Genomic DNA, 14292 nt, shown 5'->3' on the forward strand with positions numbered 1-14292 from the left:
TACTGTTAAATTTTCAATTGCGACACCGTACGATAATACAAGGTCAAGTGTGTGGTTACCACAATGAGTAGGTTTGTGCACACACTGACTGAAACCAATAGAGTCTAGTATTGAAATAAATGCTACGCTAAGGCAATCTTTATTATTATCAACATGAATATTAAAGTCACCAACAATAATAATTTTATCGGTCTTTAGGACTAAGTTTGATAAAAACTCAGGGAATTCCTTTAAAAATTCAGTATAAGCCCTGGGAGCACGGTAAACTACGGCAAATATGATTGGCTGTTGGTGGTTCCTTGATTGGCGTGGAAGACTAAGAACCAGACATTCAAATGACTTGTAGCTGAGTTTAGGTTTAGGATTAATTGATAGACTGGAGTTAAAAATAGCAGCAACTCCACCTCCTCGCCCAATTTCTCTAGGAACCTGTGAATTGATATGACTGGGGGGAGTAGATTCATTTAGACTGACATAATCATCAGGATGCAGCCACGTCTCAGTGAGGGACAATAAATCTATGTTGTAATCAGAGACTATTTCATTAACTAAAAGAGCCTTTTTTTCCAGTGATCTAATGTTTAAAAGACCACATTTAAAAGTCTGGGTTTCCTGTATTGTTTCAGAGGTTGTTTTAATTTGTATTAAATTTTTGTGTGGAGTTCTCGTTCTATTATTGTTTAATTTCAATAATTTAATCGGACGGTGAACAGACACAATCTCTATGGGGTTTTGTGACTGATCCAGAGGGAGCGCAGAGAAGTGTTTAGCACTGCAGCTCTGCTTCCTGGTCCCAACTATGGGTTGTCATGTTATAGACTTAGTAATATTCCTAGATAAGAGAGCTGCTCCATCCCAAGTGGGATGAACGCCGTCTCTCCTAACAAGACCAGGTTTTCTCAAAAAAGTTAGCCAATTATCTATAAAGCCCACGCCGTTTACAGGACACCACCTCGACAGCCAGCGGTTAAAAGACAACATGCGGCTAAACATGTCATCACCTGTTGTGTTAGAGGCCACCCTTTACAGCCCATTGTTTTTTTGAATACTACAATGAAGTGGTGGGTAAGTGTCAGCACTTGAGTGGCCCCTCAGGTCTTATTTACAACTTTCTCATACCAAAGACTCATGTAATTACTTTGAGCCTTAAGTGTTTGTAATGACAACAAAGCTATTGTGGATGCTGGATGTTGAACTCTCAGGTCTATTCTACCAGTGGCTTACGTGACACATGTTAAACATCATTCTTGGGGCACAACTTTCACAGTTGAGCGCTGTGACATGCAGATTAAACCTGGCTCAAGCTCCTGGTGCCTAAAGGGGAAACTTTCTTTTCCCCCTCTATGATCAGAGCCATATGTTGCCTATGTTTCCTGATTTGCTCGTCTACGCTGTTATGGGAAGCATGCGTGTATGTACAGTATGTGTCAACAGAAGCAGTGCCCTCTGAAGCTCTGGGTGGGGGGGGTAACACTCCCCTCAGGCAGCCCCTGAGTTCTACTCGCCTCCTGGTTACACGCTGCTCCCTCCTACAGGTAGTTGTTGTAATCCTGTGTTAAACTAGTGCTTAGACTAGAGTCTATGTTTGACACCCAAACACCAGTTACCAGACTAAATCTCCATGGAAATACAGATGGAAATGCTCTTGCTTTCATGGTAACGCCCACAATGATATATAACTGTAAACGTGGTCTTCCACTGTTTTTTCAATATAAGCGTTGGGCTTACAGCATCCTGTCTTTTTTTGCCATTGTCCAGTCTGTTCTACATAAAAAGGTATTTTATTTTTAACACATGATGTTAATCTGGGATTCTCTCAAGGTTGAGACCTTTGGCATGTTTTGTCTTTTTCCAGCCCGTTCAGACCTGGTATTAACATCCGTCCTGAGAGATCTGATCATAAGTGGACAGCTTTAAGTTTGTTTGTTAACACCTGCCATTTAAAATGTGTCCTGCATGTGTCTTCTGTTACCACTTGTGTCGGATCTCGTTTTCCTGCCTTCTGTGAACAAGTGCGACAGAGAGAAAGGGAGAGAGGAGTTAGGTAGGACTGAATGTCATTATTTATTGGCCAGTGTTGATATTGTCGCGATTGTCACAAACAAATCAATGTATGGAGCCTGAGAGGCATAGCAATAAGTTCCCTTCTGATCAGAGGATGTCAGCTGAGTAGCAGGTCCTTCATGTTTGGTGGAGGAAACACTTTTGTTCACACAGAGACAAGAAAAGGCCACATGCGATTGGATCTCAGGACCCATTTGGGGGTGTTCAGTCTTGTTCTTAGAGCGGCCCACTTGTGATAGGATCAGTCAAGATGAATGTTAATACCAGGTTGTCACATTCAGCCCCCACCAAAAGTATAACACTTCAACTTAAAACTACGATGTCAAGCCACAGCCTCTCTTTGTGTTTTGTGGGTTTTCTATCAAAAAACACTACGCTAATCAGATTCTGTCCACAAGATACTGTTTAAATTTATTCATAGCCAAGGCTTGCTTATTAACTGTATAACAAAATGAGGACAAGGAGCTTACACCGGAGGTCTCAAACTTCCATAATTATCTACTAACTGTGGGAACCCATCATGATCCTTTGGAGAATAAGAATATCTTTCTCCAAGATCTTTTTTGTTTTTATGCTTATCTGTTGTAGTTTTCGTGTAGACATGGCTTATAGCATATTTCAGCCTTTAAGCAGGGCCCCACAAAGACCATGTGCCTGTAGGAATGAATATGCAGACTAAGCAAAGACACTTCTCAATCTACCGTTAAGAAAGTTTATTACATTTTGTCAATTTTTTTTGCCCTCATTATATTGCAGTGTGTCAGGGTTTTTGAAAACTACCCCCAGAACAAATAATCAATTAAAGATTTTTTTTTAGACAAGCATTTATGGAAACTTTTTGGGGAAATTCGTTGAATTGAATTTTTCGACCCATGAAGCAGCCGAACACTCATTTCACTATTTCTACAATTGAAATGACAATTTTTTTCCAACTTATGTGTTGCCCTTGTTGCTTTACATTCACCTTCTGTCCAGTTCATCCCAAACCAGCTCCCTGAGGTTGGAGTCTGGACATTGTCTCCTTTATTTCAATAACTTTAGGATTTTTTTGTACTGTAGGATGATCCAACCAGTCCGACTTTCTTTTACTCACAATTCTGTTTTTAATATAAACACATTTACATTATTGTATCAGTGTAGTAACATAGTTCGTTCTAACTCTGCCTTTCTACAGACAGAGGTTTAAGTAATCAACATCCGCAGGAAATGTTTGAATTAGTCATCAAGGCTGTTATTGCTTCTTTTTATTTTCTGCAGAAAAGTTAACTCATTGTTTGATCCCTGAAAAAGTTATTTGTTTATCTACTGTAGGTTATTTTTCAGCTTCTCTACCCTCTCCTTACATTTGCACCATTTTTCACTGATCTCGAGTTGCGTTTTCAATAAAAACTGGAAAAATGGAGTTGTCTCAACTGGTAGCAGAGATGCAGACGATGGTAAAGTTAGGTGAATAGCAAGTGGTGAAATGTGTTGACATTCTTTGGCAATGAGCTAAAGGGAGAATTTACGAGTGTTGTTTGTTGTGATTTTGTTCCCGCTGCGGTGCGGTCTGCTTTGTCCTCTGCGGAGGTGTGATAGAGGAACATTATTCTCAACTTGTTGTCATAAAATGTCTCGCCGCTTGTTTTGAATTGGTTAACTGGCTGACCTGTTCACCCTGCACTGGTTGAAAAATGGTTGCTGGAAACGAATTCAGCACAGTCATTAGTGGCAGGGCTTGTTTCCTCTGACCTAGGTTTGTTTGAAAAGTGCGTTGGGCACATGTGATTAACGGCTAGAAGGAACACGGCCACATAATGTTTAATACATTAAGAATATCGCTTTGGAAAGGCCATCGCATGTCGACTGAATTTGAACCAGTTGATCATATTCTGATTTGATCAGGGATTTCCAACCTATTGTTTCCTGTATTACATTTCCTCATCTGTAATTTGAGTTTAAGTATTTTTCCAGATACGGGGAAATTAATTTCAGATGTTGTGAAGTAATATACTGGATGTTTACTTCTTACTTTGTTTCAGAAGAAACAGTTTATTCTCAGGTGTCATCCTCAGTTTCTCTTGCTTATCTTTGTTAGCCAGATGACACATGCTGAATCCTGCTCTGTGCTGATTGCAAAGTGCAGACTCTGGAGAACAAAACAACATCTTAGCTATGGCAAATATTTATTTTAAGGAAATCCGAAAAGGTAAATGAAAATAAAACAGGAAACATGCGTTGGAGTGGCTCCATAGTTTACAGCTTAACGTCCTGGACTTTTATTCCCTTTCGGTTATAAACTTGATTGTGAATCTAAAAAAACTTTAATATTTTCTGATTAAACAGTGCCTGATAGTCCCTATTCAAAGTTTTCTTCAAGATACCCTCTGTTTATCAAAATATCTGGAAGTTAGAAAAGCACAATTCCATCTGACACCCCTGCAGGGTCAAGTGCCTCAGTCAAAGGAGGAAAATGTTATTGTTTTTCGGATGTTTATCGCCATCAGGGGTTGAGTGCACAGCCTCAGTCATAACTTCCTGCAAATCCCTTGTGGCTGAGTTGTTAAGTACCTCTCAATCCTTGAAAAAGGAAAGTTGTCATGGCTCGTGAGAAGGTGTTCTCTGGACAGTTGCCCAGCGGTTCAACTGTGGGTGTACGGTGGGGGCCTCCCTCCTCACCCCCTGCAGGACCATAGGTTGTGATGGAGCTTGATGGGCAGGCGTTAGGCCAAGACTCTGGGAATGATAAGGGGGCAGACATGCGTGAAAAGTAGAGAGGAGATAACTATTCTCACCTGGGGGAAAAGGGCCGTATCAGATTCTCCCACTGCAATCACCTAAACAGAGGAAGCTGTCAAAACAGATTTGCCCTGATGTTCTGAAGAACGATCTCCAAATGCTATCGCTGTCACCTAAGACAGATTAAAAATGTGGGCTGAAAACATGAAATGATTTTCCTGTGGGACTCCTCCGCAAAGATCTATTCTATTTAAAATACATTTTTCGGTTGGTTGCAAGAAAGAGGCAGTAATATCCATATATAATTGTGACTTTCATAACTAAAAAAGCCCCCTCGGATTTGTAAAACATAAGAGGCTCTTACACTAAACCCACTCAAGAGGCAATTTCTTCAAAGACTCAAAGCAGGCACATATGTAAGGAAAACCCTATTCGTATCACCCCCATGACCCTTACCACAATCTCTTCTTTCTGTCTGCAATAATCCCCATCTCCAGTTTCTGCTTGTGTCTTGAACTTGTAGTAGTGCAGTCGTTGTGTTACGGACTTGTGAGTCAACACTGTTCTCCATTTGTCGAAAGAAACAGAGCATTAAGACTCCTCTAAATGCTTAATGAAGCTTTCTTATATTGAGCTTTGCATGTTTGGCTTGCAGATACCACTCTCACTTTAAATCTGTCATCCAAGCATCCCATTCTGTTTCTTTTAGAAATTTTAAAGTTCATCACTATACAAAGACACCACAAATCTCTACAGGGGTTTTTAAATGGCCTTAGGGCAACAGCACTCAACACTGTTGTCACATCTAAAGGTTATGGAATGATACGGCTGATGTGGTGACATGTGAGGCAAGCGAAGGGGAGAAAGAAATACATGACCGGAGGAGCTAATCACATATTTACTGGCAGTTAAACCATTCTGTGTTCATTGAGAGAGAAACTATGACTGTGCAATCCAGCTCCCATGACATATGGTGGACATTGAGACATTAAGCAAGCAGAGGAAGATTGAACCCCGCTCTGACAGCTTGACTGTTAATTGCTAGTTCCCCCTGTTTGTCTGTCCTCTGTAACTCATTCCCAGCCTGTGGAATTGTTGTTTGTTGGTGAGCCGTTGGCGTCCCTCGGGTTGGCTGAGGCAGGGGCTCTCTCTGTGTGATGGAAGACTTGTAAGCTGATGGAAAATGTTTTTCGGAGGCCCAGATGTCTTAAGCAGAAGCATTGATCGAAGCTTGGCCAAGGAGGATAGAGAGGTTCAGTGTGAGTTGTAATGCCACCCAGCTCTGAAAGATTCCCTCCTGGTAAAATCGTATGTAAACCTTACTACATCATACATGTCCGGAAAGGGTTTCTCCTCCTGGAACTCTATCAAATCCATACATGTATGTAGAATTTATTTTATACTTAATTCTAAACATTAAACCATGTTTAATTGAATTCACATTGTATATATGTCCTACTTTGGAAAGAGCTGTGTAACTAATTTACCCTGAAACACTGTGTGTTTGTTATGGCTGCTACCTCCACCACCCGAGGCTCTGTCTCTCTGCTAATTTTGAGGGGCTGTTTCACGATCTCTATTGCCATGGCAACTACCAATGGGGGTTTGGCAGCTGTGTCTTCACAGCCATACCAGAGCTAAGCCATGAACTGATGCTTACAGTAAGTGACCAGAGAGTGACCAGCCCGAGTTACAAGAAAAAAAAATGTCCAAGCTGTGGACATCAGAGAAAGAGAAATCATACTTAACAGCCCCTGTGATTGATGGTTAAAATAATATGCCTGCTTGGCCTTTATTTACCGTGTTCCCATTTCCAATCCTGACAGCGACACAGCGTTTGGAAACTAGGGCTCCGCCTCTGTGACCTCAGTTAATTAGTTGAAGCTTTTTTTTGGGTTGTCTTCGCTCTCGGAAAGCTTTTGATCTCATCTTGTGATTAGGTTGTCAAAAAATAATAGAAGTTAAGCTTTGTTGTGATAGTTGTGTTTTGTGTTATTTACGATGTGGTTTGTGGCAGTTCATAATTAGATGTGTCTTGTCTTATTAACTGTAGGCTTTTACAAACAGTAAAAATATTTTTCAATCTTGTGTCCTCTAACACTTTTTGGAGATTCGTCATTCAGGGCAGGAACAAAGAAGGCCGACCCCAGTAAATCAGATACAAGGAGGGATAACAATCACACTGCACAAGGACTCCTCCACATGTGGACAGTTATAACCTGTTTGATGTCCCCCAAACTGTCACTTTAAACATCCACGCTAAATGGAAATGAATGGCTGGTGCATCTATGATGCTGACACTCAATTTCTATTCAGCCAGTTACTTTCGTGTTCTCTTGAAACGCTGTTACAACATGGGGTTTGTTGTTGTGGGCCAGTGTGTGGCGACAAACAATGATAATGATGGATAATGACTTTGTGCTCTCCTCTACCTGCAGGCTTCACACAGCCCAGAGAGCCATCAAGCAGACCCAAGTGACGGTGCAGAAGATTGGGAAGGAGATCGAGGAGAAGCTGAGGACGACAGAGGCCTGCACAGAGCGGGTGAGCGCACACACCCATCAGTTGCAGATTTCAACTCATCAGCAACTTATCTTTAAGTCATCATCAATGTTTAGTCAGCTTATCTCCTTATCCTCGGGAGAAGGCTCTGCTGATTCATACGCTTAAGTGATAGAGAAACGATATAAAGATGATATGGATTTCATGTATTTAAAAATATACAAAGATGAAGTGCAATTTGAGATCTGATGTTTTCAAGGAACATTCATTAACACCAGTGAGCAGTTATTGCTGTGATCAGCAATAACAGGCCTATAAGGCTTCTACACAAATAATAAGCATTAGCATCCTGTATTGTACTTAATGCTTAACAGGATTTAAGAAACGTTTAGCACTCAAATCCCCAGATGTAATTGTAATGTAAAGCAATGTGAGATACAATTATACCCTATGGGCAGCCATTGTATCTTTTTGTTTTGATGGCTCAACTGAAAAGTAGAGAAAGACCATCATCCCGCTGCCTCAATGATAACACTTAAACCAAAATCCCCGGTTTGTGTTTCCACCTCTTGTCGTATCCCATACTGTGATCCAAAGCAAAAGCAAGAAAGCATATTTAACATATTTGGAATTGGCAGCGACACAGCTGTGAAAACGGAGCGCTGATCCCGGGTTTGACGTTGTGTTTATTGTAAACATTCACTTCAAAAGCGGCCCCTCACTCCTCTGCTGTAAAAGCCCGGGGCTGTGACACTTTGGTGTTTTCATCCTCCAGGTAGGCTTGTCTTCTTACAAAAAGGCATTTTTCCTGCTCACATAGGATTACATACCTTTACATGCTGAAATTCCTTTTTGGCACCTGGGATGTTTCTGTGTTCACATAGTCCATGAGGGGGTTTGTCATGTGTGGATGTCGTGATACCCGGAATTCTGTATTTACTACTACTATTTGAATGACTTTCGAATAGTCAGTAGTTTAAATCATAGCGTGCATATAAATATGCCCAAAACTTCTCCATTTCCTTCCACTATCCAGAAATAAAGTCAAAATTATACCAGATACAAACGTGTCTGTGCAGAAGCGATGGAGGGATGTGTGTAATTTGTCATTTTATTTGGTATATGTCCCCTCCAAAAACGTTTTTACGACAAAAAGTCATTCTTATATTATCATTAGACGCAAGGGTAATGATGGTCATCTAGTAAGGTTGAGCACCCAACTCACGTTATGAGCCTAAACAAGATAATGTTTGGCTTTGTGAATGTTCTGTGTGGAGTATTTCCAAAGTGGATGATAGCTTAAACAATTCACAAACTTCAACATTAAGATTTAGGACATGGACATCATGATGATGAGGATGATATGATGCCTGCGAAATAAGTTTGAGGCGCCCCCTTTCTTCTTTTCAAGTTTGAAGGCAGACTTAAATGCCTCTATGGTTGTTATTCTGCGATTGTCAGTCCTGGAGGAGTCATATCTTAAGTACCTACAACATCTACAGGACCTGTGCTACCTACAGCATGGAAGGAAAATGAGTTCGTCAAGAATTCCAGATTTTAAGCATCAACTTATCGAAGTATCAGATCTCAGGACATGCCAAATTGTGTAGTTTGTGTTATTACACAGATACCAAATTTAAAGATTTATAGTTCCTCTTTATACAGCTGTTGCAGCTGTTGGTCTCCATTTTGCTCTCCTATAGCTTTTAATATGGTCTCAGTCTTTTCAGTTCCTTTCCCAAGACCCCCCCCCCACCTATTGACCCAGCTTCACTATAGCCTTCTTTAGTCTCCCCACAAAAACATTGAGGCTCCATTCTTTAGCCACAAAGGATCTCTTTCAAAAACTTGTCTCTGATATTTCCCCCTCAGTGAAATATTCATTAAAACCCCTTTTCAGAGCTCACATCAGCCAATAAATCACATAATCCTCGTCCTCTACCTTTCTGTAAAAACCTGTGAACTATGAGTGAGTGGAGCATTGTATGGCTCTTCTAAGGGTTTCCCTCACTGCCTTTGGAGAGCTCTGTACGATCCTTCTGTGTCTGTCATAGTGAGTGTGGATCAAAGTAGGACAGAGTGGAGGCCACCAACCCTAGTGCATGGCCCTTTCACCCTCTCACCCACCCTCTGCCATTAATCTACTGGGATATAACATGCTCCCCCTACGCCTGCTGCTTATTTACTCAGCTGACCCACTGCTGTTTGATGTTCAGTAGGAGTCAGACGGGCCCGGTTGGTGGTTTACAGTCTCACTCTCGCACACAGACTCGCATGGCTGTGACCCACTTGTAAACTATGCAGCCCAGTGAAAGTGGTGGCGGCTCATGGTTCGTGCCAAAGCCAGTGGTGGTTAACATGCAAGCATCAGGGTGTGACACATTGGAGAGATGGAGGCTCTATCAGTGTTCTTGCCGCGACCGATACTACTCTCTGTTTTTGCAACAAAACCCTCAGAAGTCTTCATGAAGAAGCATATCTGTGTCTTTCTTCAGATCCAGGCCACGATCATTATCAAATTGTGTGCGTGTGAGAGATGCAACAGTCCGTGCTCTGAGGCTACAGGATAAATAACAAGACCTTGTCTCTGTTTACCTGTGTACAAGTTTCCTCCCTCTCCCAGTCTCTCCTTTTTCTCTTCCAACTGTTCCAGCTCATTCATTCAGTCTTCATCCGCACTGTCCTTAAATGTCAGCTCTTAAAATCTGCCTTTGGGTGTTTTCATTGTATTTGTTCTGTTAACTTCCAATCTCTCCTTTGTCTACTGTGCACCACATTCACATCCATCAGTCCATGGATCCCTTGTGCTGTTCCTCATTAGATGATTAGCAGACTCCCCCTCAACCAAATAGAGACATGATCCTGATGAGGGGACATCCAAAAGTGAGGACAAGTTGTTGACTAATGAACTGCACTATGTTGCTGCTGCTGGTCAGGGAGCATGTGGTGAGAGAGACGCCTGTTGAAAGTTGTGTTACATGGAGATAAAAACAGATACTCATCTGGAGTTGATGGACTTTTTTTTTCCGTTTCTCACCAGGGTCTGTGTTTTGAGTTTGTGTGTTTCCACACGTCTGCATCTGCCATGATGTTCTAGTTTTATTTAGAGAATGGCGACTTGGTCTTTTGCAGCTACACCCTGTTCTACAGATTTGTGTACAAATGTTCCTCAACAGCTGCCACATAATCAAACCCCTTCACACTGCCTGCATATGTCTTGTTCTATATTTGATCTCTCTGCTGCTACTTCACACTCGTCACTGTCTGTAGCAGCTCAAAACATCTTTTGTTGACAACTGCCTGATAAGATGTCTGCTCAGGTTGAAGTTGAGAAACTATGGTATGATTACTGAGATCAAAGAACTCCATGGCTGGGTCCCAATTTGGGGACTGCATCATTCATAGGCTTCAGTTGAAAACCCATGGCTTAACACTGGTCAATCTAAGCCATCCCATTTCGAAGGCCAAAATCTCATCTTAGCATGAAGAAAACAGGTGGAAACACTTACCACAGCTCTGTTAAATAGTCCCCTTACTTCAGCTTCCCCTTTAACACACAATTTTAAGAATTGTTGGCTAGAAAGTAGCACAGCATATCTGCCAAAATACAAAATTGTTCCTTTCAGTATTATTCATTATTACTGTGACGCTGTAAACCGTTTACTTTCAATGATGTGATAAGTCGAGATGTCTGCAGTGAAATTGGCTTTAAATGGTGAAGGAGGGAACTGTCATGAACAGCCTGTACATGCCTACTGTCCTGAGAGACAAGGTTGAATCAGGTAACATTAGTTGAATCACCCGTGTGGGAAGACCTGGGGTTTTAATGTATCCATGAGGTCATGGCATCAGCAAAACAAGAAGAAAAACGAAAGCTATGAAAAGCATGTTAAGTTACCCATTTTATTTAAAGTAATGAGAAAAGAACATATTGCCACTTGAGGCAGAAACTGTATGTGACAGCTTCTGCTGTAACCAGTAACATATAATAAATGTCCATACAAGTGAACTGTAACTGTTAAAGCTGAATGTAATTTAGCTCTAATGAATGATTACAGTGATTCAGTCTTGGGTCTAGGAATTTCTTAAATTGGGGACCACATATGGGTCAATTATATGTAAAACATCCTTGTACAATTCCTGATTCAAAAAGGTGGACATTGTCATTTCTTTTTTTACTGTACAATCCATTGTGTACTTCAAAATAGCTTAAAACATAAAAATTCACATTTATTCTTCGTATTGTTGGTAATTGATGACTCACAGGACAGGGACACTTCAGGGGCCAGTCAGATTTCAGCTGGGGCCACTGCCCCCCGGGCCCTGCCCCTGGATCCACCCCTGCAGTGATTTCCTTCTTCTGACCTAAAAGTATCTTAAAAAGCTAATTCATGTAATACAAAAAACATTATTTAGTAAAAGTTGTAAATATATTGTTAAATGGCAAATATGAAGCAATATAAATGTGTGTGATGATGGTTTATACGTATCCTTTCACCCTACCATACCCTCCTTTAAGTCCAGGTTTGCATCATTTCATCTCCTCACATGTTATTAGAACAGCTGCTCACATGCTGACAGCCAGACCTCCACACCAAGTTAAACCTTTTCACCAGCAACACTGATCTCAGAGCTCAGCCAGTTGTTTTTTTTATAGTTAAATGATTCTCCACCTTTGTTGTTAATAGTTGTTGATAGTGGATTCTAGATTAGTGATGGTGAATATTAGCTCAGGAGATAAGTATTAAATCAGTGGGACGTGGGATCAACCTGAAACAACATGGCTTGTTCTCGAGGGAGCCAGTAGGACTTTTGGGGTCTTTATTAAAGGTAATAAACACCAAAATCACTGTGACCATATGCATCCTCGCTCTGTGTTTTCATTCCATATCTGTCTCGTCTTCTGTTTGCAGAAGAAAGAGAGGGAGTGCATGCAGCTGAGAATAGCTGTGCTGCGCAGCGAGCTGCTTCGGCAGAGGAAGGCACTGGGCAGGGAGATCGACCTGCGACAGAAGGAGAGGGCACAGCTTCAGAAGAAAGGTAAAGCTGATGGAATCTCATACAACATGTTCATGTGGACTCGTGTGCCCTTCGACACAACACTACTTGCCCTTTATTGTCGTAAGCCTTTTCCTAGTTTAATTGAAGGTAGGTCACAGACAGTTTTTCTTATGTTCATCTTCTGCAGCACATCTTCTACTTTCTCTAGTTGTAGTTTTCAAGATTAATTCAATTAATGACAGTTGATAAGTATATTCGAGAAAACACAGTCCAGTGAATGGTGATAAGTTCAAAAGTATAACGATCTATTTTTCAACCCCACAAATAGAATTTTTCTGCCTTAAGTAGTGAGCAGTCATTGCTCTTTCAACATGACATAATGCCCAATGTCATTAGAAAAACAATGTGAATGCTGTATACACATAAAAGCACTTATGTTATTGGCCTATGTCGTCAGTGCAGTAAATCAGTGTTTAACTAGCTAACATGATTTCACTGCTGGTAATAAAAAATGAAAGGCACTGAACATTCTGCAACTCATTTTGTTGTCTCATGTGTTATTGCATAGCTCATATCAAGTTTATGTAAGAACTGAAGGCTTAATACAATCTCACCAAAATCCCCAATCTTTTCATGATTAACCACAAAAGGCTACTCATTCAGAAGAGAATTGGGAACTTTCTTTTGACGTAGTTGGCAATCCAGGATTACCAGGATCTTTTTTCTTTTTATTTAGAATAACACACTAAATTCCCTTGGTTATTACTTATTATAGTTAAATAAGTTATATTGAGTTGATTTACCTCATTCCTATATTATTCCCTCAGTTGCTCAGTAGCTCTTTCTACAGTTAAATCAACAACCACCCTCCACCCAAAATAAATGTCTTCAGAAAACGTTTCCTTGACTTGTTGTTTTTCCATGTTATTTTGTGACCAGTTGTACAAAAGGCAAGTTATAGATACGTTTATTACAAAAGTAAAAGGTGCTCTTCATGTGTTAGATTCAGTTTACAGGACATAAACACTACCCTGTTAACTTCTATATGTGATTTTTGTTCAGGAAACTCCAATTTTAAACGGCTCGGTGAAGACTTCAGTGCTGCCTGACAGCAGCAGGTAGAACTATGTGTGCCTTGTATTACCTGCTCATTATGGAGTACACCAGAGTACAGTAGAGAGTGTTGTCACATACAGGAAACCTCAGTCACACTCCTGGTCAGAGGATTGCAGTCACTCAACACACACGCATGCACACGCGCACACACACACACACTAACACACACACACACCATATGCACACACATACAAAAGAGCAGTGTGTGTGCAGTGGTGTCATTTCGAAAACCCTGAGACGTCTGAGAGCTGAGGAGAGTTTTATTACCGCCTGTTGCTGTTCATAGGGAAATAAAGGGCTCATGAAAAGGTAGTGTGGTTGACCAGTTGGCTGAAAAATATATGCGTAAATATAAATTCTTAAGATACATGAAGGTCGATGTGGGAATGCTTTTTAACTTTAGTCACCGCTATTGTTAATTCAGGTTGATTCAGCTCTATTGGAGTTCATGTCGGAAAATGGCTCTACTCTACAGTTTGCCTGTTCTTGTACAGCTTTCCAAACTGCATTTTTTGTACTGACTAATATTTTGGTCCTCCTGCTATCATCACTAATGTTTGTCTTAAAGCAGGCCAGATGCTCCTTTTAAGAACCTTTTGTCTGTAAGATCAGCTTGCTGTCTGGTCAAAGGGAGGGTACCTCTCTGAGCCTCCAACCTGACGTGGGGATTGTCAATGATTAGCATGAAGTCTGCACATGAATGCGGACGTTCACCCTCACCCAGCGACGCAGCACTAAGAGGGTCGAAGGGAGACATTTTCCTTTGTGGTGCATTTCTAAAAACTGGCTGTTAATCCTCTGCTGCTTTACCTGTCACCACTCTGTCTACAGCCAAAACAAAAGACGCCGCTGCCCTCCTTCTCTGCAGCTCTTTCATGGCTTTTTCCCAGA

General features: G+C 41.0%; 1 protein-coding gene across 2 annotated transcripts in view; it reads left to right on the top strand.

Annotated features, from left to right (window-relative positions):
* uvrag (UV radiation resistance associated gene) overlaps positions 1 to 14292 on the top strand; it is an 88445-nt gene that overhangs the window by 14622 nt on the left and 59531 nt on the right. For both annotated transcript variants that reach the window (XM_062406196.1, XM_062406197.1), the window contains 2 exons: positions 7221 to 7326; positions 12198 to 12324. In XM_062406196.1, coding sequence (XP_062262180.1) covers positions 7221 to 7326; positions 12198 to 12324 — 233 coding nt within the window. The remainder of the gene's footprint in view (positions 1 to 7220; positions 7327 to 12197; positions 12325 to 14292) is intronic.

This window comes from Platichthys flesus, chromosome 15, assembly GCF_949316205.1.
Source record: "Platichthys flesus chromosome 15, fPlaFle2.1, whole genome shotgun sequence".
NCBI classification, from domain to species: domain Eukaryota; kingdom Metazoa; phylum Chordata; class Actinopteri; order Pleuronectiformes; family Pleuronectidae; genus Platichthys; species Platichthys flesus.